Source organism: Salmo trutta, chromosome 2, assembly GCF_901001165.1.
Source record: "Salmo trutta chromosome 2, fSalTru1.1, whole genome shotgun sequence".
NCBI lineage: Eukaryota > Metazoa > Chordata > Actinopteri > Salmoniformes > Salmonidae > Salmo > Salmo trutta.
The window spans coordinates 38,184,565-38,208,600 of NC_042958.1; the positions used below are offsets into that span (position 1 = coordinate 38,184,565).

Below are 24,036 nucleotides of genomic sequence, written 5' to 3' on the forward strand. Positions count from 1 at the left end.
AGTACCATGTGGGATGCAGCCTGTTTCAGGGAATAGGATGCCATTTGGGATACAGCCAGTGTGTCCAGCTGTATGATTTGACTGTACAGTATGTCCACTATGTAAGTACAGTGCATTATCTTGGGAAGAATGCCATTGCCTGCTCAATGCAATGATACAAGATTAATGATATGAACAGAGGTTGTATGGAGACATTGCATTAAAGAATAATACAGTATAAAGATATGAATGGGAGTTGTACTGTATGTGGACATAAACTCAGCAAAAAAGACAACGTCCTCTCACTGTCAACTGCGTTTATTTTCAGCAAATATTTAAATATTTGTATGAACATAAGATTCAACAACTGAGTTATAAACTGAACAAGTTCCACAGACATGTGACTAACAGAAATGGAATAATGTGTCCCTGAATAAAGGGGGGGTCAAAAGTAACAGTCAGTATCTGGTGTGGCCATCAGCTGCATTAAGTACAGCAGTGCATCATCTCCTCATGTACTGCACCAGATTTGCCAGTTCTTGTTGTGACATGTTACCCCACTCTTCCACCATTTTCTGGGGGGAATGGCCCTAGCCCTCACCCTCCGATCCAACAGGTCCCAGATGTACTCAATGGGATTGAGATCCAGGCTCTTCACTAGCCATGGCAGAACACTGACATTCCTGTCTTGCAGGAAATCACGCACAGAACGAGCAGTATGGCTGGTGGCATTGTCATGCTGGAGGGTCATGTCAGGATGAGCCTGCAGGAAGGGTACCACATGAGGGAGGAGGATGTCTTCCCTGTAACGCACAGCGTTGAGATTGCCTGCAATGACAACAAGCTCAGTCTGATGATGCTGTGACACACCGCCACAGACCATGATGGTCCCTCACCTACAAATCGATCCCGCTCTAGAGTACAGGTCTCAGTGTAACGCTCATTCCTTCGAGGATAAACGCGAATCCCGACAATCACCCCTGGTGAGACAAAGCCGCGACTCGTCAGCGAAGAACACCTTTCGCCAGTCCTGTCTGGTCCAGCGACGGTGGGTTTGTGCCCATAGGTGACGTTGTTGCCGGTGATGTCTGGTGAGAACCTGCCTTACAACAGGCCTACAAGCCCTCAGTCCAACCTCTCTCCTCTCTCACGCTATTGCGGATAGTCTGAGCACTGATGGAGGGATTGTGCGTTGCTGGTTGTTGTTGCCATCCTGTACCTGTCCTGCAGGTGTGATGTTCGGATGTACCGATCCTGTGCAGGTGTTGTTACACGTGGTCTGCCACTGCGAGGACGATCAGCTGTCCATCCTGTCTCCCTGTAGCACTGTCTTAGGCGTCTCACAGTACGGACATTGCAGTTTATTGCCCTGGCCACATCTGCAGTCCTCATGCCTCCTTGCAGGATGCCTAAGGCACGTTCATGCAGATGAGCAGGGACCCTGGGCATCTTTCTTTTTGTATTTTTCAGAGTCAGTAGAAAGGCCTCTTTAGTGTCCTAAGTTTTCTTAACTGTGTCCTTAATTGTCTACCGTCTGTAAGCTGTTAATGTCTTAACGACCATTCCAAAGGTGCATGTTAATTGTTTATGGTTCATTGAACAAGCATGGGAAACAGTGTTTAAACCTTTTGCAATGAACATCTGTGAAGTTATTTGGATTTTATGAGTTATCTTTGAAAGACGGGGTCCTGAAAAAGGGCTGCTCTTTTTTTGTTGAGTTTACTTTATTAGACATCTCAAGATCTTTATGAATGTGACTAGTTGTATGGAGAAAAGGCCTCCTGTAAAGGGGGAGGGAATAATCTGGTCCCTGGGGCCATGCAAGGAGACTCTACAGCCCCCCCTACCATCCCTCTGCTTTATCCTACTCACCTCGAAGTTTGTGTGTGTGTATGTATTAGTGTTTGAGTTTTTCACAAAGGAATTCCTCTGCTTCCCCTCATGAAATCCCTGGGGGTCCCCTCTCTTCTTGATGCTGAGCACACACACTTGTAGATGGAAAGGCACACACACTCTCAAATACAGTACAGAGCATCTCTCACTCTCTCTTTGACACAGGCTGAGAAACCTATAGTGAAAAACACACTCATACATATATACAAAGCACAGGAGGGATGTGTACAGTAGGTACTGTGGTTTTAGTTTTTGTGGTGTCTTCCAAAGTGTTGTGTGAATTGTGTCTTAATAGGTTGGGGCTGCCTTTGCTAAAGAAGAGGCCCATTGACAATACGACCCTCACTCTTTCCTCCACTTTGAGTTCCATGCGGTCACTTAACCCAATTTAACAGAGGCTCAAAGATTCAAAGTGGTGAATTTTGAACTGAATGGCTAGGAGTTAGAAAGGAAGACAGATGTATAATAAGCATTATTGTGGCATTCAAATCAAGATGGGCAAACATTTTAAGGGCTCACATACTTGTTTAGGAATTACGGACAAATGATGGCTCAAGTTTTGGAAAATGTATTGTATTTCTTTGGCTGCTGCAGTGTATTGTAGCTGGATATCAGTTGGCAATTGTTGGGTTCTGCTTGGAAACGAAATAGCTGAACGAGCATCTTTTCCCTCTTTCATGCCGTTTTCAAGGAGTGCAGAAAGTGTATAGAACAAACAAAGACTCTGTGGCATCGTGGGGGGAAATGAATCGAGTCAAGAGTAGAAGCGAGAGAGAGCAACCAAGTACCACATAACCACTCTACCATGGGAAAAGTACTGACTGCTTTTTCTATTGTTTAGGTCTTGGACTTTTTGGTTCTCAGTTGCTCTAGCATAGTACACAAGTTCTACTAAAACAGAGGGAAATAAGTAAGCTAATAAGCAGAGTACTGGGTGAGTGGGGAACGCTGGAGGAACGCCGGAGGTTTCCATTGTGGCCCGCCTCTTTATTTGCCCCTTATCTACTGGGTAGCAAGCGCAAAAGAGGCGTTGTGTAAGCATTAAGATTACATAGTGTGGTTTTGTTACCCAGGAATGTAAGATGTACTCCACTCGTTGCTGTGTGAAACGACACGTAGTCCCTCGCCAGTCCTCCAAAGCATCTTAAGTGGAGAGGTCTGGGAGATGGAGGCGCGCGACGAGGATAATCGCATTAGCTCCGCCGAAAGCCACCAATGGGCCGCGTTGTTGCACTGTTTGTCCTTGAAAACAAAATGTAAACCAAGCCTCTCACTCGTTCACTTTGCAGTCGCACCTCCCCACTCCCAACTAAATGCACAATGTTGATACTTTGGACAGAAAGCCCCAGTTTTGTTGAAATGATTCCTCTTGAATGTATCTGTGTGAGATAGCCTTCAAAGAAGTCTGTCAACATCTACCTATTAGACATAAAACTTAGCTATTTCTCGACACTGAAGGCCTCTTTCATTAGACACTTATCTAGAACTCATTGCCCCACAAACAGTTCGGATTTACAGTTGTGGTGTCGCCCACTCTGGTAGAACAAATCAGATCAAAATCAAATTTACATCTAAACATGTAAATGACATAGAGTTTGAATAGCCTGACCATGTCACTGAACACCAAAGGGTGAGGTCTAGAATTGAACCAGTTGAATGGTTTGTTTGTACGTGTGTGTGTGTGTGTGTGTGTGTGTGTGATGAGGTGTGACTAATTGCTACTAAATGTCACTAACTTCAGGGGACGATCCCCCATCAGCTGTAGACCAGACTTAGTGCCATCTGGGCACAATGTTAAGTCTCAACCTTCTTGAATGGAACCCACTACCCAAATCCTCCATCCAGCAGAGAATCCCACTCCCCTTCCCCTCCCATAGGGCCAAGGGCAACCCCATATTCCCACCAGTGCAGTGTAGCACACAGTATGGCAACCTAAGTTTGTGCTATTCAGTCATTGACCATTGAGCTTGTGATTGTGAACGTCTCTTTAGTCTCTTCAATAAAGGGATTGAACCAGGGAACAACCTTCGACCATTTGGTCACACTTGAGGTTCGCTTACCTTTCCACCTTGCAGCAGTTTCTCTTGGTCTGCATCCCAAATTGCACCATATGGATCCTGGTCAAAAGTAGTGTACTAAATAGGGAGTAGGGTGCCATTTTGGGATGCATACTTGGTTTATATGTGTTCCTTTTATAGGGCACTTTCCTTTAACCACCAACCTCATCTCAAAAGCAAACACAAATCAAATTGTATTTGTCACATGTTTTGTCAACAACAGGTGTAGAGTAAAAATGAAATGCTTACTTATGGGCCCTTTCCAACAATGCAAAGAGACACATTTCAAAATAATAGAAAAATAACAACCAAACAATAAATACGAAATGAGTAATGATAACTTGCCTTCATAAAGTATTCATACCCTTGACTTATTTCACATTTTGCTGTGTTACAGCCTGAATTCACCCATCTACACACAATACCCCATAATGACAAAGTGAAAAGATGTTTTTAGAAATCAGGAACATTCAATATTCAATGTCGTCTTGGTAAGCAACTCCAGTGTATATTTGTCCTTGCGTTTAAGGTTATTGTCCTACTGAAAAGGGAATTTGTCTCCCAGTGTCTGTTGGAAAGCAGACTGAACCAGGTTTTCCTCTAGGATTTTGCCTGTGCTTCGCTCTATTCCGTTTCTTTTTATCCTCGGCGTTGACAAGTGTAACCGATGTGAAATGTCTAGCTAGTTAGTGTTGCGCGCTAGTGCCATTTAAATCGGTGACTTCACTCGTTCTGAATCATGAAGAGATGTTTCCTTGCTTTGCAAGGGCTGCGGCTTTTGTGGAGCGATGGGTAACAATGCTTCAAGGGTGACTGTTGTCGATGTGTGCAGAGGGTTCCTGGTTCAAGCCCAGGTTGGTGCAAGGAGAGGGTCGGAAGCAATACTCTTACACAAGCATACCCATAACATGATGCAGCCCCCACCATGCTTTAAAATATGAAGAGTGGTACTCAGTGATGTGTTGGATTAGCCCCAAAAATAACACTTTGTATTCAGGACATGAAGTACATTTCTTTGCCACATTGTTTGCAGTTTTACTTTAGTGCCATATTGCAAACAGAATGCATGTTTTGGAATATTTTATTCTGTATAGGCTTCTTTCTTTTCACTCTGTCATTTAGGTTCGTTTTGTGGAGTAACTACAATGTTGTTGATCCATTCTCAGTTTTCTTCTATCACAGCCATTAAACTCTTTAACTGTTTTAAAGTCACTATTGGCCTCATGGTGAAATCCCTGAGCGGTTTCCATCCTCTCCGGCAACCATCCAAAGTGTAGTTCACCATGCTCAAAGGGACATTCAATGTCTGCTTTTTTGTTGTTGTTGACCCATCTACCAATAGGTTCCCTTCTTTGTGAGGCATTGGAAAACCTCCCTGTTTTTGTGGTTGAATCTGTTTTAAATTCACTGCTCAACTGAGGGACCTTACAGATAATTGTATGTGTGGGGTACAGAGATGAGGTAGTCATTAAAAAATCATGTTAAACACTATTATTGCGCACAGAGGGAGTCCATGCAACTTATGTGACTTGTTAAGCAAATTTTTACTCCAGAACTGATTTAAGCGTGCCATAACAAAGGACTTGAATACTTATTGACTCTAGACATGTCAGCTTTTTATTTTTAATGAATTTGTAAAAGATTGTAAAAACATTATTCCACTTTGACATTATTTGGTATTGTGTGTAGGCCAGTGACACCCAATCTAAATTTAATCAATTTTAAATTCAGGCTGTAACACAACAAAATGTGGAAAACGTCAAGGGGTGTGAACACTTTCTTAAGGTACTGTACACCGGGTACCAGTACCAAGTTCATGTGCAGGGGTATGAGGTAATTGACGTAGATATGTACATATAACTAGGAGTAAAGTGACTAGGAAACAGGATAAATAATAAACAGTAACAGCAGCATATGTGATGAGTCAAAAAATGTTAGTGGAAGAAGGGTCAATGCAGGTAGTCCAAGTAGCTATTTGGTTAAGTATTTAGCAGTCTTATTGCTAGGGGATAGAAGCTGTGCAGGGTCCTGTTGGTTCTAGACCTGGTGCATCGGTACCGCTTGCCATGCAGTAACAGACAGAATGGTCTATGACTTGGGTGGCTGGAGTCTTTGACAATGTTTAGCCTTCCTCTGCCCACGCCTGGTATAGAGGTCCTGAATGGCAGGAAGCTTGGCCCCAGTGATGTAGCTGGCCCCAATGATGTACTGGGCCGTACGCACTACCCTCTTCGGCACCTTCCAGTCGGATGCCAAGCAGTTGCCATACCAAGCTGTGATGCAGTCTGTCAAGATGCTCTCAATGGTACGGCTGAATAACTTTTTGTGGATCAGAGGGGTCATGCCAAATCTTTTCAGCCTCCTGAGGGGGAAGAGACATTGTCGTGCCTTGTTTGGACCATGGGGGCCAATACAGAGCATTCTGTTTTATTGCTAGATTCAGCTAATCTTGCAGCGAGGTTATGGTTTTACTCCTCCTCCTTTCCCCTCTGCAAATCTCCTCACTTTTTCCAGATCTTTTCCTCCGTTGATGGAATGATATGGCGCGCTACCATTTTTCCTCTTTCATATTTATTTTTATCCTCTCTATCCACCTCTTTTCTAATTCTTTCCCCATTTCCCCCCCTTATCTTTCACCCTCCTCTCCATTCATCCCTCCTACCCTCTCTCTATTTATCCCACTTTTCCTCACAACCTCTCATTCCTCAATCTCCTCTCCCCCTCTACCTTCCCCCCCTCTTTGTGCTGTAGTGTGTTTGTGCACTGTTGATAAGCGTCAGATAAAGGTTCTCGGTGGTCACTGATGTAATGATGATGAATGCTGCAGCGCTGCCAGTACTTCCCTCCCCCCAATGAAATGAACACAAATTCAGTATCCCCTCAGCAAGGGGTGGGGGTGGCCAAATCTAAGAAGACACTTAGAGTTTATAGAGAGATCTCCCCCAGTGTGTGTGTGTGTTTGTGCGTGCGTGCGTTCTAGATGAAATGGTGCAATTGGAAGTACACCTTCAGTATTTTTATCTGTAATATTATTTTTGTTTATATAAGTTTCCATACTGTGTTTAGTGTGTAACGACAACAATAGATTGACTATTTCGATACCTTCGATAATGGTCTCCTTAAGCAGTTGCAGAAAGAAAATTATTTTTCAAAGGCAATGTTTTTTTAGCTTGTTGTTTAACCCGGTGTAAAGAAAAAAAACACTGCTTTAAAAAAAAAAAAATCCATGTCCCTATTCCCACTATGAGAGATGATGGAGAGTCTGAGTGGCAAAGTGGCGAAAGAGATTTCTACTTTTCAATTCACATTACATCCTTGCTTTACCGTTTATGGTGGCTGGCAATGCAACATTCTTGGTCCGCAGCTCAAATTGACCGTAAATATCACAGTAGCCGCTAGTACTTAGTCTCTTCCTCATCACAGAACTCTCTGAAACAAATCATTTGATTGGGCAAACTTATCAAGCACCAACTATTTAACAATCCTAGCAACTTTTCTTCTTAAACCTATTACAATATTGAATAATGCAACCAAACCAAATTACACTCTTGAATAATTAAACAATCCACAAGCATGTGCAGACAATTAAAGGGCTTATTTTCTCATCCGTACACATTCAATTAGCTGAGAATACACAGCTAACTCCTAGCTAACTAAAATTAACAACATGCTTCATGATCAAGTAATGTTAGCATATCAATAAAGAATGTTTACCCCTCCCATAAGATTATAAAAGTACAGTAACGTTATCGTACAGTGTCATTCATATTATAATTTAGGCTACTCAGCTAGGTAAAGTTAGCTAGCAAGTCCCCCATACCCTGTGGGAATTTCGCCTCTGTGTTAGGCTAACACTAGCTACCATATTAAAGCTACTATAGAAAACTATGGTAAAAGCAAATTGTGACTGAAACCGTCTAATGTCCATTGCTCGTGTTTCTTGGCCCAAGCAAGTCTCTTATTCTTATTGGTGTCCTTTTAGTAGTGTTTTTTTTGCAACAATTCGACCATGAAGGCCTGATTCACCCAGTCTCCTATGAACAGTTGATGTTGATGTGTCTGTTACTTGAACTCTGTGAAGCATTTATTTGGACTACAATTTCTCAGGCTAGTAACTCTAATGAACTTATCCTCTGGAGCAGAGGTAGCTCTGGGTCTTCCTTTCCTATGGTGGTCCTCATGAGAGCCAATTTCATCATAGCGCTTGATGGTTTTTGCGACTGCACTTGAAGAAACCGGATTGACTGACCTTCAGTCTTAAAGTAATGATGAACTGTTGTTTCTCTTTGCTTATTTGAGTTGTTATTGCCATAATATGGACTAGGTCTTTTACCAAATAGGGCTATCATCTGTATACCACCCCTACCTTGTCATAATACAACTGATTGTCTCAAATGCATTAATTCCACAAATTAACTTTTAACAAGCCACACCTGTTAATTTAAATGTATTCCAGGTGACTACCTCATGAAGCTGATTGAGAGAATGCCAAGAGTGTGCAAAGCTGGCATCAAGGCAAAGGGTGGCTACTTTGAAGAATCTGTGATATAAAATATATTTTGATTTTTTTAACACTTTTTTTTTGGTTCCCACATGATTCCATATGTGTTATTTCATAGTTTTGTCTTCACCATTATTCTACACTGTAGAAAATAGTAAAAATAAAGGAAAACCTTTGAATGAGTAGGTGTGTCAACTTTTGACTGGTACTGTATATTTTATTTGACATGCCTGTGTGATGTCTGGTATACATGAATACAAATGTTTTCACCCTGGACATTTACTTTAGACCTTCATACGAATCATACGCTTCAAGTGTTGTCTATGTGTTTAACTTATCACAGAAGTTAGTAAAAGTTAGTGACAAACATGCTATGAAAAAGTTATTGTTTTGTAATCTAACAAAATTAAAATGAGTTTATACAAAACTTGTATTCGGTCATCCCCAAAATGTGTCATTTGAAAGCCTTGGTAGTTGTATCCTTTCTTTGGGAATTGTTTGCATATACAGTTGAAGTCAGAAGTTTACATACACCTTAGCCAAATACATTTATACTTAGTTTTTCACAATTCCTGACATTTAATCCTAGTAAACATTCCCTGTCTTAGGTCAGTTAGGATAACCATTTTATTTTAAGAATGTGAAATGTCAGAATAATAGTAGAGAGAATGATTTATTTCAACTTTTATTTCTTTCATCACATTCCCAGTGGGTCAGAAGTTTACATACACTCAATTAATATTTGGTAGCATTGCCTTTAAATTGATTAACTTTGGTCAGACATTTCGGGTAGCCTTCCACAAGCTTCCCACAATAAGTTGGGTGAATTTTGGCCCATTCCTCCTGACAAAGCTGGTGTAAGAGAGTCAGGTTTCTAGGCCTCCTTGCTCGCACACGCTTTTTCAGTTCTGCCCACAACTTTTCTATAGGATTGAGGTCAGGGCTTTGTGATGGCCACTCCAATACCTTGACTTTGTTGTCTTTAAGCCATTTTGCCACAACTTTGGAAGTATGCTTGGGGTCATTGTCCATTTGGAAGACCCATTTGCGACCAAGCTTTAACTTCCTGACTGATGTCTTGAGATGTTGCTTTAATATATCCACATCTTTTTCCTGCCTCATGATGCCATCTATTTTGTGAAGTGCACCAGTCGCTCCTGCAGCAAAGCACCCCCACAACATGATGCTGCCACCCCCGTGCTTCACGGTTGGGATGGTGTTCTTCGGCTTGCAAGCCTCACCCTTTTTCCTCCAAACATAACGATGGTCATTATGGCCAAACAGTTCTATTTTTGTTTCATCAGACCAGAGGACATTTCTCCAAAAAAGTACGATCTTTGTCCCCATGTGCAGTTGCAAACCGTAGTCTGGCTTTTTTATGGCGGTTTTGGAGCAGTGGCTTCTTCCTTGCTGAGCGACCTTTCAGGTTATGTCGATTATAGGACTAATTTTACTGTGGATATAGATACTTTTGTACCTGTTTCCTCCAGCATCTTCACAAGGTCCTTTGCTGTTGTTATGGGATTGATTTGCACTTTTTGCACCAAAAGTACGTTCGTCTCTAGGAGACAGAACGCGTCTCCTTCCTGAGTGATATGACGGCTGCGTGGTCCCATGGTGTTTTATACTTGCGTACTATTGTTTGTACTGATGAACGTGGTACCTTCAGGCATTTGGAAATTGCTCCCAAGGATGAACCAGGCTTGTGGAGGTCTACAGTTTATTTTCTGAGGTCTTGGCTGATTCCTTTTGATTTTCCCATGATATCAAGCAAAGAGGGAATGAGTTTGATGGTAGGCCTTGAAATACATCCACAGGTACACCTCCAATTGACTCAAATGATGTCAATTAGCCTATTAGAAGCTTCTAAAGCCATGACATCATTTTCTGGAATGTTCCAAGCTGTTTAAAGGCACAGTCAACTTAGTATATGTAAACTTCTGACCCACTGGAATTGTGACACAGTGAATTGTATGTGAAATAATCTGACTGTAAACAATTGTTGGAAAGATTACTTGTGTCATGCACAAAGTAGATGTCCTAACCGACTTTCCAAAACTACAGTTTGTTAACAAGAAATTTGTGGAGTGGTTAAAAAACGAGTTTTATTGACTCCAACCTAAGTGTATGTAAACTTCCGACTTCAACTGTAGCTGACAACAGGGTGGCAGGTGTTTTATGTGTTTGATGTGCTGCTCTAGAGTCTGGGAGACTTTTACAGGGAGGAGAGAGGGCATGAGTTTTGGCTTGAGTACAGTGAAGCCAATCCAACCAGTGGCTGTGGATAATATGCTATGTCATCACACAGGCAAACTGTTACAATGAAGGAGATTTGGGGCGGTTAGAGTGTTGGACTAGTAACCGAAAGTTTGCAAGTTCAAATCCCTGAGCTGACAAGGTACAAATCTGTCGTTCTGCCCATGAACAGGCAGTTAACCCACTGTTCCTAGGCTGTCATTGAAAATAAGAATTTGTTCTTAACTGACTTGCCTAGTTAAATAAAGGTAAATAAAAAAAATTACATTTGTGCATCAAGTATACTATTATGAGTGTAGCTTACTTCTCTGTGCTCTGGAGAGATCGCAGGTAGTTGGTCAGAAGGCTGTGGAGGTCCTTGGACCATTCTGTCTCTGTAGTACCTGGAGAGAGATGGATAGAGGTAGTGAGTGCTAGAAAGAGAGAGCCCTCACCTCTGACCTCCTACTGGCCCAGGGCCTCCTACCTAGTATCATGACATAGTGTTCCTGCTGGTAGCAAACCTCAACCTACCTTGTTGTATCCATATCCACCAGACTCCAAGAAATCAGATGACAAACCTGCAGAGATTAACAAAAGCAAATTGTACCTGTATTTAAGATTCATGTATCAGTTTGCCTATTTCACATTAATGTATGTAAATGACAACAATAGATCTGATTTAAAAGTATGCATGCCATTTTTGGATAAAGGCTATGACAAATTACATGGCATACATGTGAATTTATAGCTAGCAAAGATATTATTTATATTCTCATCTCACGAACAATTGCTTAGGCGAACAGCAAATTCCAGTACTGTGGCTAATCTGTATTGTGGCTAGCTTCACATAAGTGACTTGTTCTGTCATGACAACATGCTCCTCCTTATTTGACTGTAGTTAGCTAGCTGCTAGTTTATTAATTGTTTACTCTATTGCTTAATAACTGATGTAGTTAGCATGAGCTAGGAAACAAGCGTTGATCCTGCTTGCTTTACATCTGACAGATATTTGACGACCGTAGCAAGCTAGATTATAATGGTTTATGAAAATTGCAGTTTAGTTAATTAGCTAGCTAGCTAAGTGTAAAACTGAGAGTCTTGCTGTAAAATGCAGCTAGCTAGCCAACTGGACTTTATCAGTTGTACCCAAGCTAGCTTGATCCTCAGTAACATTAGCTTACCATGTTTTTCTGGACATTCCTCTTGCCCATCCCGGTCGACAACTCCTTGCCTACTACCGTCTCTTGGTCTTCTTCTAGGTTCAAAACTATATGGCTGTAGTCTGGTGCCTTATTATCAAATGCAACCCACTAGTATTTTACATTTATTTAACTAGGCAAGTCCGTTAAGAACAAATTCTTATTTACAATGACAGCCTACACCTGCCAAACCCAGACGACGCTGGGCAAATTGTCCGTCGCCCTATGGGACTCCCAATCACGGCCGGTTGTGATACGGCTTGGATTCGAACCAGGGTGTCTGTAGTGACGTCTTAAGCACTGAGATGCAGTGCCTTAGACCACTGCGCCACACGGGAGCCCACAGACACATGGTGCAGGCAGGCAGTCAATGGCTCAGTGTTCCAAAACTGTTTCTATGTCAAGCAATGACAGTGTTCCATTTGTTATTTTTATGTTTTTATGGTGCACAGCAGCATATAATAGATTTTATTTCCAATTTGCCCCATAAAGTGACATATTAATACATACAGTAGCTATATGTGCGACACATTATTGTTTGGGGGGTTCTAATGGGAAACATAGCCTTTAAACTTTTAACATGTTCTGTCATACTGAACGCAGCCCAGGCAAATGCAATCAATCAACGCGCCGTGACATTGAACAACCAATGGTGTGTTAGATACCACACACATACATACATTTGCTTGACATGTCCTCATTATCATATTGGAGGAAGTAATACAGAAATAAAGAAATTATATAAATGAATAACATGAATTAAAATAATTATTTATGTGTGCATTTATTTATTTATTAATTTAATTCTAATTATGGCAGCTTTGGTCCTCCATACAGTGTAGGCAAGTAAAAAAATGTACTGTTGAGATTTAAAGCTATTTCAGGTAAAAACTCAATAAAACAAGTCTAAAACTAAGGAAAATGTCTGTACATTTCAGCTGTTTCAAAAACATTGCTATACTATAAAAAAAATACTGTAAGAGTGTTGACTCAATGAGACAATTCTGTTTACACTGCCCTGCTTAGAGGGGGGCAACTGTTGGGCGAGTGTCGTCCAGACGTGACAAGTTTACATTCCAGTATATGTGTTGTCCAGGGTATTTTTTGCAAAAAGTTTAAGTGTGAAGACCCTCAAAGAGAAAAGTTTATTTCGGTGTTTGACTTTGATGTACACCTTTTGCAAATGACTTTCAACTCAGAGCCTTTGTCATCAAAGTGTATAATTTATGTTAAATTGATTTGCTTAATGTGCTTATAAAATAAGAATGTTTATTTTTCTTACCAACAGTCTGAATAGTGGTATTTTTAACCTGTTTAATCGCCTCCCTTTCTGTGGGAAAGGATTATGGTGGCACACAAATAAACATACACCCTTTCATTCTCCATACACTAATTGAGTGTGGGACAGTCATTTCAAGGAATAAACATAAAAATGAAATTTGGATTTATTTTGGGTAACGACTTCAACCGATGCGTGGTTCATAATGCCTTATTTTGTAAGGTGCTTACTGAGTATGCAAAGACCAGCCCTTCTGTTATACAGTGAGAATGAACATTATACAGCCTCCATAAAATGTTGGTTATTTTTGTGATATCTCATGCGAACATGGTGAATTATTTGATTTTCTAATGACATGTAAGTAGATTAGTATGTATTATCTGCAGCTAAGGTTTAGGGTAGATTCCCTACAGTACATGACAACATACAGTATCATGACTTTCAAAAGAACTGCATAATATTTACACTGAGTATACAAAACATTAAGGACACCTGATCCTTTATTGATGTCACTTGTTAACTTCTATGGGCTAGGTGGGACGCTACCTGCGGGACACAGCCAGTGAAATATCAGGGCGGAAAATTCAAAAACAACAAAATGTAATAATTCAACTTTCTCAAACATACAACTATTTTACACCATTTTAAAGAAACTTCTCGTTAATCTAACCACATTGTCCGATTTCAAAAAGGCTTTACAGCGAAAGCAAAACATCAGATTATGTTAGGAGAGTACATTGACAAAAATAATCACACAGCCAATTTTCCAAGCAAGGACATGTGTCAATAAAACCCAAAACACAGCTAAATGAAGCACTAACCTTTGATGATCTTCATCAGATGACACTCCTAGGACATTGTTACACAATACGTGTATGTTTTGTTCGATAAAGCTCATATTTATATCAACAAAAAAAAGCAGCATTTTACATTGGCACTTGATGTTCAGAAAAATGTATTCCCACCAAAACACCGGTGAATGTGCACATCAATTTACAAAAATACTCATCATAAACGTTGACAAAATATATAACAATTATTTTAAGAATTATAGATAGACTACCCCTGGATGCAACCGCTGTGTCAGATTTTAAAATAGCTTTACGGAGAAAGCACATTTTTCAATATTCTGAGTACATAGCTCAACCATCACGGTGAGCTATTCAGACACCGCCAAGTTCGGGGCAACCTAAACTCAGAATTAGTATTAGAAATATGCTCTTACCTTTGCTGATCTTCGTCAGAATGCACTCCCAGGACTGCTACTTCCACAAGAAATGTTGTTTTTGTTCGAAATAATCCATATTTATGTACAAATACCTCCGTTTTGTTCGTGCGTACAGATCACTTATCCAAAGGCATAACGCGCGAGCGCGGAACGAGAGACAAAGTCAAAATGTTCCATTACCGTACTTAGAAGCATGTCAAATGCTGTTTAAAATCAATCTTTATGGTATTTTTAATGTAAAATTTAGATAATATTCCAACAGGACAATAGCATATTCATTCAAGAACAAAAAGGAGGGGCACGCTCGCGGGACCGAGCATATCCAATCCCTTTGTTGCCAGGCAGACCACTCAGTAACTGAGCTCCTATTATCTGCCCAGTGACAGCAAAATGCTCAAACCACTTTCTGAAGGCTTTAGACAGCCAATGGAAGCCTTAGGAAGTGCAACGTCACCCCACAGACACTGGCGCTTCGATAGAGAATCAAAAGAAGAACGACAATTCTCAGACTTTTCACTTCCTGCTTGGATTTTTCTCAGGTTTTTGCCTGCCATATAAGTTCTGTTATACTCACAGACACCATTCAAACAGTTTTAGAAACTTCAGAGTGTTTTCTATCCAAATCTACTAATAATATGCATATTCGGCTAGCTAATTTGACACCCGCCAAGTTCAGGGAAACCTAAACTCAGAATTGCTATTAGAAAAATTGGATTACCTTTGCTGTTCTTTGTCAGAATGCACTCCCAGGACTTCTACTTCCACAAGAAATGTTGTTTTTGTTCCAAATAATCCATAGTTATGTCCAAATACCCCCGTTTTGTTTGTGCGTTCAGGTCACTATCCAAAGGGTAACGCGTTAGCGCATTTTGAGACAAAAAAATGCTAAATGTTCTTTTACCGGAATTAGAAGCATGTCAAACGCTGTTTAAAATAAATTTTTATGGTATTTTTCTCGTAAAATAGCAATAATATTCCAACCGGACAATGCTGTATTCAGTCAAAAAGGAAGAGAAAAAATGGCGAGGTCTCGTGAATGCGCATCTCCAGTCTCTCTGTCACCAGGCAGTCTACTGACAAACTGTGCTGCTGTTATCTGCCCAGAGACAGGAGACGCGTCAATCCGGTTTCTGAAGGCTTTTGAGAGCCAATGGAAGCCTTAGAAAGTGTCACGTAACAGCTCAGATACTGTAGTTTCGATAGACAAGCAATAGAAGGACTACAAATTCGCAGAAGGACTACAAATTCGCAGAAGGACTACAAATTCGCAGAAGGACTACAAATTCGCAGAAGGACTACAAATTCGCAGAAGGACTACAAATTCGCAGAAGGACTACAAATTCGCAGAAAGGCCACTTCCTGCTTGGACTCTTCTCAGGTTTTTGCCTGCCATATGAGTTCTGTTATACTCAGACACCATTCAAACAGTTTCAGAAACTGTTTTCTATCCAAATCGACTAATAATATGCATATTCTTGTTTCTGGGCAAGAGTAGTAACCAGTTTAAATCGGGTATGTTTTTTATCCGGCCGGGAAAATACTGCCCCCTATCCCAGACAGGTTAAAGCAGGCAATATTAAATCAGCTTTACCAACTTTTTACCAGCATGTCACATGTGCAACAAGGGGGAAAAAAATCCTAGACCACCTTTACACCACACACAGAAATGCATACAAAGCTCTCCCCCGCCCTCCATTTGGCAAATCTGACCATAATTATATCCTCCTGATTCCTGCTTACAAGCAAAAACTAAAGCAGGAATTACCAGTGACTCGCTCAATACGGAAGTGGTCAGATGACGCGGATGCTATACTACCGGACTGTTTTGCTAGCACAGACTGGAATATGTTCTGGGATTCATCCAATGACATTGATGAATACACCACCTCAGTCATTGGCTTCATAAATAAATGCATCGACGACGTCGTCCTCACAGTGACTGTACGTACATATCCCAACCAGAAGCCATGGATTACAGGCAACATCTGGATCGAGCTAAAGGCTGGAGCTGCCGCTTTCATGGAGCAGGAAAATAATCCAGACGCTTATAAAAAATCCTGCTATGCACACAGACGAATCATCAAACAAGCAAAGCGTCAATACAGGATTAAGATTGAATCCTACTACACCGGCTCTGACGCTCATCGGATATGACAGGGCTTGAAAACTATTACGGACTACAAAGGGAAATCCAGACGCGAGCTCCCCAGTGACGCGAGCTTACCAGACGAGCTAAATGCCTTTTATGCTCGCTTCGAGGCAAGCAACACTGAAGCATGCACGAGAGCACCAGCTGTTCTGGATGACTGTGTGATTACGCTCTCGGTAGCCGATATGAACAAAACCTTTAAACAGGTCAACATTCACAAAGCCACTGGGCCAGACGGATTACCAGGACGTGTACTCAAAGCATGCGCAGACCAACTGTCAAGTGTCTTCACTGCCATTTTCAATCTCTCCCTGACCGAGTCTGTAATACCTACATGTTTCAAGCAGACCACCATAGTCCCTGTGCCCAAGGAAGCGAAGGTAATCTGCCTAAATGATTACCGCCCCGTGGCACTCACGTCAGTAGCCATGAAGTGCTTTGAAAGGTTGGTCATGGCTCACATCAACAGCATCCTCCCGGACACCCTAGACCCACTCCAATTCGCTTACCGCCCCAACAGATCCACAGATGACGGAATCTCAATCTCACTCCACACTGCCCTTTCTCACCTGGACAAAAGGAACACCTATGTGAGAATGCTGTTCATTGACTACAGCTCAGCATTCAACACCATAGTGCCCACGAAGCTCATCACTAAGCTAAGGAATCTGGGACTAAACACCTCCCTCTGCAACTGGATCCTGGAATTCCTGACGGGCTGCCCCCAGGTGGTAAGAGTAGGCAACAACACGTCTGCCACACTGATCCTTAACACTGGGGCCCCTCAGGGGTAATACAGTACCTGGATTATCAGTGGGGCCCAGAGTTTTTCCTGACTTTGTGACCACCTGACCAGGATAAACTCTGGGCACTAGTCATAACCTAGCCTTGTTATAACCATTATCATTATATAATAAGTTATAAGTATGTCATATTGTACATACCTACAGGATGTGCCATTTCTGGAAATTCCAATCTTGTCCAGGAAATGCTAATGCTATTTTTCTATCGGAGGATTTATCTCAGGGAGGCGCATACACTGAGTGTACAAAACATTAAGGACACCTTCCTAATATTAAATTTCCCTCAGAACAGCCTCAGTTAGTTGGGGCATGGACTCTACAAGGTGTCGAAAGTGTTCCACAGGGATGCTGGCCCATGTTGACTCCAATGCTTTACACAATTGTGTCAAGTTGGCTGGATGTCCTTTGGGTGGTGGACCATTCTTGAAACACACAGGAAACTGTTGAGCATGAAAAACCCAGCAGTGTTGCAGTTCTTGACACATACCGGTGCGCCTGGCACCTACTACCATACCTCGTTCAAAGGTACTTCAATATTTTGTCTTGCCCATTCAACCTTTAAATGGCACACATACACAATCCATGTCTCTATTGTCTCAAAGATTAAAAATCCTCCTTGAACCAGTCTCTGCCCTTTCATCTACACTGATTGAAGTGGATTTAAAGTCCCCGGTCACTAGGAGCGCTACTTCTGGATGAGCATTTTCTTCTTTGCTTATGGCTTTATAGTTGGTTGAGAGCGGTCTTAGTGCCAGCTTCGGTTTGTGGTGGTAAATAGACGGCTATGAATAATACAGATGAGAACTCTCTTGGTAGATAGTGCGGTCTACAGCTTATCATAAGGTACTCTACCTCAGGTGAGCAATACCTCGAGACTTCTTTAATATTAGACATCACGCACCAGCTGTTATTGACAAAAATGAGACACCCCTCGTCTTACCAGAGGTAGTGTCTCTGATCTGCCGGTGCATGGAAAATCCTGCTAGCTCTATATTGTCCATATCTTCGTTCAGCCATGTCTCGGTGAAACATAAGATGTTAGTTTTTAATGTCCCGTTGGTAGGAAAATCTGAATCGTAGTTCATCCATTTTATTGTCCAATGATTGCACATTAGCGAGAAGAATGGAAGGCAGTGGGAGTTTACTCGCTTGCCTCAGTATTTTCAGAAGGATGCCCGATCTGCGGCCTATTTTCCGGCGTCTTCACGCAAAAGGCGTGGATCTGGGCTTGTTCCAGTGAAAGTAGGATATCCTTCTCGTCGGACTCGTTAAAGGAAAACGTTTCTTCCAGTCCGCGGTGAGTAATCGCTTTTCTGATTTCCAGAAGTTATTTTCGGTCATAAGAGACGGTAGCAGCAACATTATGTACACAATAACTTAAAAAATAAGTTACACAAAATGCTAAAAAATAAAAGCTAATAGCACAATTGGTTGGGAGAATGTAAAACGTCAGCCATGTTCTTCGGCGCCATCTTTCAACTTTGCGTTGCTTGAGTGTGAAGACTGATAAAAGTAACCAAGAAGTGTAAAGAGAAGGTTAAAAGAAAAACAGAATGAGAGAATGACAGACAGACAGACAAACACTTGCAGGATGGGGTGATTGGGTGTAGCGGTGGACTGCTCTGAATGCTTCGCAACACAAAAGAGTGGTCAGCCACGCTTGAGTGGCCAGGAGCTGTGAATATTTGTTCTACCAATGGAATGTGTATGCCCCTGCTTTTCTCCTCACCCCGCACTCCTCCCCCAATATATTTCTCTTCTGAATCTGAATATCCCTCCTTTCTTCCAACCTTTTCTAACTCACCTGGGGGGAGGGAGGTAGAGAGGTTTAGAAGTTCAAACAAGGAAGGGAGCCCAAGCACGCATACTTACGCTGGCACGCACCTCGCACCCACGCAGGGACACACGCAAACACCGGCAAAAGCACCTTCGTCTTCTCTTTTGCAAGGAGTTCAATCATCAGAATGGTGCAATTTAAGAGGGCAGAAAAAACCTTTGTCTGATCTCCCCTCTGCCAGAGACAGAATGTCAGAGGAGTGCCTCACATTTTGAGTTTCTATGGTTGCAGGCCAATGAAAGTGGGTGAGTGGCTTGCTGTCTCTCTCAACCCAGGACCTGCATCGATCGAGTGCTCAGGAACTCACACATACACACTCACTCTTGTTGTTCTACAAAAATTGAAAAAAGTTCTGAAACTAACCCCAAAACTAAAACACTCATCAAACGCATACCAGTGATTTGAGATGAGATCTGTTGTCGAAAGATAGAAATTAGGTCTGGAGTGACATGGTACACATGTATTCATGTGGGACTGATTAGAGGAAGAGTTTGTTTAATTCTGTCTTGATTGGTCGGGGAGTAATTGTGCTTCGTTTCTTTTGGGGGGGTGGGGGTGGGGGGGCAATCTACGATTGCTTACAGATGTTGTTGTCGGCTTAGAATGGACGGCAGGAGGTTTGGAAAAAAACTAACAAAGCGCACCTTGTTTGTCTGAAGTTGCCCCCCCCCCCCCTACACCGCCCTCCCAGGAGAGTTTTGGTAACACCATCCCATTCTCCTCTAAATTCAACATCAGCCCTGTGTATTTCAGCCCTATTCACCAACTCCCCTCTTTATAATCTGCTAGTGTTTATGGGATGGAAGGCAATTAAATAGTATCGTTAGGCAATTAGGACTCTATTTTCAAAGAAATGTTGCACAGACTAAATATTTCCAGCAATTATCCTTGAACAATGGTGTGTTTCGGGGCCTAAGTGATGGGCTTGCAGTGGATTTAAATTATCCCATGTTTTATGTTGTGGTTTAGCATGTTTGGTTGCTGTCTCCATGGCTAGGGTTCAGGGATGATTTGACCCAAATAGAGGTTCTGAACTGAACTGAGACGGTTTGCTACTATAGACTGTTGGCTGAATCTCTTAAAGAGGCAATCTGAGATTCTAGTCCGAAAATCTATGTACCAAACCCAGATTTGCCCTTCAAAACGGAGAGACAGCATTAACCGAAACAACGTTTGTTCTTTGAGAGAAGGAAAAATTGCCAGGCACCATGATATTCCCAAAAGCACCACAGACGAGCCTTAATTTTTTGAGGTTGTGAATGTTTCTCTCGCTGTAGTATCCCCTGAAGGTTTTTTCTTTCTCTCTGGAAGAGGAGGAATTATCCGTACCCAGAACCTTCACTTCCATGTACTCTAAGATACAGTATAACCTGAACTTACTGAACAGCAACTTCTTTAACTAATATACTTTGAAATAAAATGTATAGAACTTAATTCCCCCACATTACCAGAAGTTTACTATGTCATAGTTCAAAATTGGGTGAGATGAGAAGTTAGCTAGCTCTCCCATTTGTAAGGTTGCAAAATGATCTTAACTTTATCAAAGAAATCTCGGTTGGAAGATTCATGCTATAAGGCCCATTGGGTGCATTGAGAGGGCAGTGGGAAGATCAAACATAACAATTATGAGTGAAAATAAACAGAGTGGAGCTGGTGGATTGACCCATGGCCCTCTCTGTGGCCAGGGATAAAAGGGGATTTGACTGGAAGGACTTCCTTATGGTATAGAGGTTAGAGGTCAGAAAACATGAAGAGCCAGTTCCATGGGATTGTTTTCTTGAAGGCTTTTAGATTTCATGCATTCATACAGTTTGTTTCTCAAGAGGTGGAGACATCCCACTGGGCACAGATGTCAGTTCAACGTCTAGTTTTTATTGACATTTGGTTGTCACCATGTCATTGGATTTTGGTGAAATATTTGGTGAAAAAAATACGAAATGCCCTTAAGTTGTTGACTTTTTGCAAATCCAGTTAGTTTTCCATATTGACTCAATGTCATCACATAGATTTTTGGGGTTGAGGTGATGTGGCAACAACGTTGATTCAACCTGTTTTTGCCCAGTGGGATACTGTTGCATCTCTATTGTTGAGAGAGTGTGATATTAACCTTTCGAGCAATTCAACAACGATGTCTTTACACTTAATTACACTTTGTCTTGTTAAAGAATTGGTCAATTTAACAATTTCTTGAAGCTTTAAACAAAACAGAAGTGTTAAGAGATTTACTATGATAGACACTCCTTGGACAATCATCACTGGAAGACCAATGCATCTGGAGAGAATGTTAGGAAAGTCTGTAGCACGACAGTTTGCTCTAATAAAGCTCTGCAATGGGACGATACTGTAGGTCTGCTCTTGTTGACATCTTGTACACCTGTTCCCTACCCCCCAGGTGTCCTGTCTCCATGAGGTGCTGAGGAATGAGCAGTCGCCATGGAAACCCAGTCCCAGGCCAGTTCTGCAGCTGAGAAGAAGAAGAAGGTGGAGACCATCGTGGCAACCAAGGGCTTGTCCGCCGACATCAGCGAGAAGGCTGTGGCCTCCAGCACTACATCCAATGGTAAGGATTGTTTCCAGCTTTTACCTACTCTTCCTTCCTTCCTTCCTTCCTTCCTTCCTTCCTTCCTTCCTTCCTTCCTTCCTTCCTTCCTTCCTTCCTTACCCTCACCCTCTCTGGTCCTCTCTCTTGTTCTCTTCCTCACTGGTCCCTTCCATCTCTCTCCTGTCGCTTTCTTGTCTTGTCTCACTCCGAACAGGAAGTTGCAAGGAGTTGAATGGTTTGGTCATAAACTTAAGATATTGGTGTTTCTTCATTTAGCATGCTGTTTGTAGTGGAATGCAGGATGTGAATGAATCATATTCTTACAAACTCAATCACGTGTTATGTTGAAAACAAGGTCAGGCCCTTTTGGAGAAAGTTGAGTTCTAGAGAGTTCAAACAATACTATTCACCGGACGTGCTACCTGTCCCAGACCTGCTGTTTTCAACTCTCTAGAGACAGCAGGAGCGGTAGAGATACTCTCAAAGATCGGCTATGAAAAAGCCAACTGACACTTACTCTTGTGTTACTGACTTGTTGCACCCTCGACAACTACTATGATTATTATTATTTGACAATGCTGGTAATTTATGAACATTTGAACATTTAGGCCATGTGCTGTTATAATCTCCACTCGGCACAGCCAGAAGAGGACTGGCCACCCCTCATAGCCTGGTTCCTCTCTAGGTTTCTTCCTAGGTTTTGGCCTTTCTAGGGAGTTTTTCCTAGCCACCGTGCTTCTACACCTGCATTGCTTGCTGTTTGGGGTTTTAGGCTGGGTTTCTGTACAGCACTTTGTGATATCAGCTGATGTAAGAAGGGCTATATAAATACATTTGATTTGATACAACAATCATATATGCAACATCTTGAATACACAACAAAAGATTTTCATTGTTCAGTCTTTTGGCCCTCACAACACAGCTGCAGCAATGAAGAATATTAGATAACAAAATAATTTTATCTCCAGGAGTGACTGGGACTGCCAGACAAAAGTCATAACAAACCTAGAGGACAAATGACCATGACTTAAGTTGCAGCTGTGGTCATTAGCTGCAGCTGGAAGAGTTATGCATTTTTTTGGGGGGGGGGGAGTAGTAGACTTAGGGGTGTCAGCAGAGAGAGAGAGAGGGAGAGAGAGAGAGAGAGAGGTAGGGAAGCACTCTGTCGCCCTGGGCTTCCATCTGATTTGTAGCATGTCAAATGTTATCATTCCAGGTCCGCATTCCCATATGGCAACACTATTTTATTAATTAAATGAGAGAAGTGAAAAATAAATTTTGCGGTGTGGAAAATGCATGGATGTAATTTGGCTCTGGAGATTGTGCATTTTTCTTTGTAATGCTCTGGTAATTACTCCTACTAACAACGTAACGTTTGTCTTGGAAACGTACTCCCGCAATGATCTGAACCTACACAAGGGGTAATACCTGGGGTTAAAGAGTAGGGAAACAAACAAAACTATTCTTATCCAAGATCACGAGAGAGAAAGATAGGAGGAATGAGGGATGATACTGATCCACAGAGAAAGAGATGGCTTACACATTTTTTGTGCAGGTTCTAATGACAGCACATTCTCTAAGTTGCCCCAGAACTCATAACATCTTATCAGGTGTAACCTTACACCCCTGTCAACTTTAACCCCTGTAGCCCCTGTCCCGGCTCCTTCTCCATACAAACAAAAGGTAATTGTGAGCAGCTGTGGAACCCCAGTGGCTGGCTCTTCTCAGGAAGGCCCAGGTGAATATTTCCCCCATCATGCTGCAGAGGAGTGGCCCCTGAACCCACACAGGGGAAACTCTGTAGGACACCCCTCCACCACAGCATGCTACGATTACAACTGAAGAAGTAAAAGCTAGGAGCAGTTATTGTTGGACTTATGGGCTGTTTAGCTTTAGCTCGCTGAAGTGTTTTCTGTTGCAATACAATTACTACACGATTGCGTGTTTTGGTTTTGTTTGTGATTAAAGCATATGGAAATAATTTTCTGGAAAACCTCACCTGATAGACACAAAGCCTAAGTCCAAGTTTTTGGGGGACTTAATTGATTCAAATGTTGGCAAGTCCTAGATGTTATAATTTGATTAAATGACTCCAATTTTCATATGAAATGTTTTTTGTGACGAAATTGACTTCATGACGTTACTAACCACTCTCCCAAATCTAATTCCAGAACACAAAGAACAAAGACATAAATATAACTTTTTTTCTTTCTAAAGATTAGAATGGTTAGGTTCTTTATATTGTGTATAGCTAACACAAGTAAATTAGTTGTGGTTTGTAATCATGATTAAAAACACTACTTATATTCAGTTAAAACCCTAGACCTTGGT

At 41.7% G+C, this 24,036-nt stretch overlaps 1 protein-coding gene across 2 annotated transcripts in view; it reads left to right on the forward strand.

Moving 5' to 3' along the window:
- The window catches only part of LOC115154990 (transcriptional activator GLI3), a 186,725-nt gene that overhangs the window by 13,463 nt on the left and 149,226 nt on the right, over positions 1-24,036 (forward strand). For both annotated transcript variants that reach the window (XM_029701758.1, XM_029701765.1), the window contains exon 2: positions 21,556-21,723. In XM_029701758.1, the coding sequence (XP_029557618.1) occupies positions 21,597-21,723 (127 nt within the window). In that variant the 5' untranslated portion in view covers positions 21,556-21,596. The remainder of the gene's footprint in view (positions 1-21,555; positions 21,724-24,036) is intronic.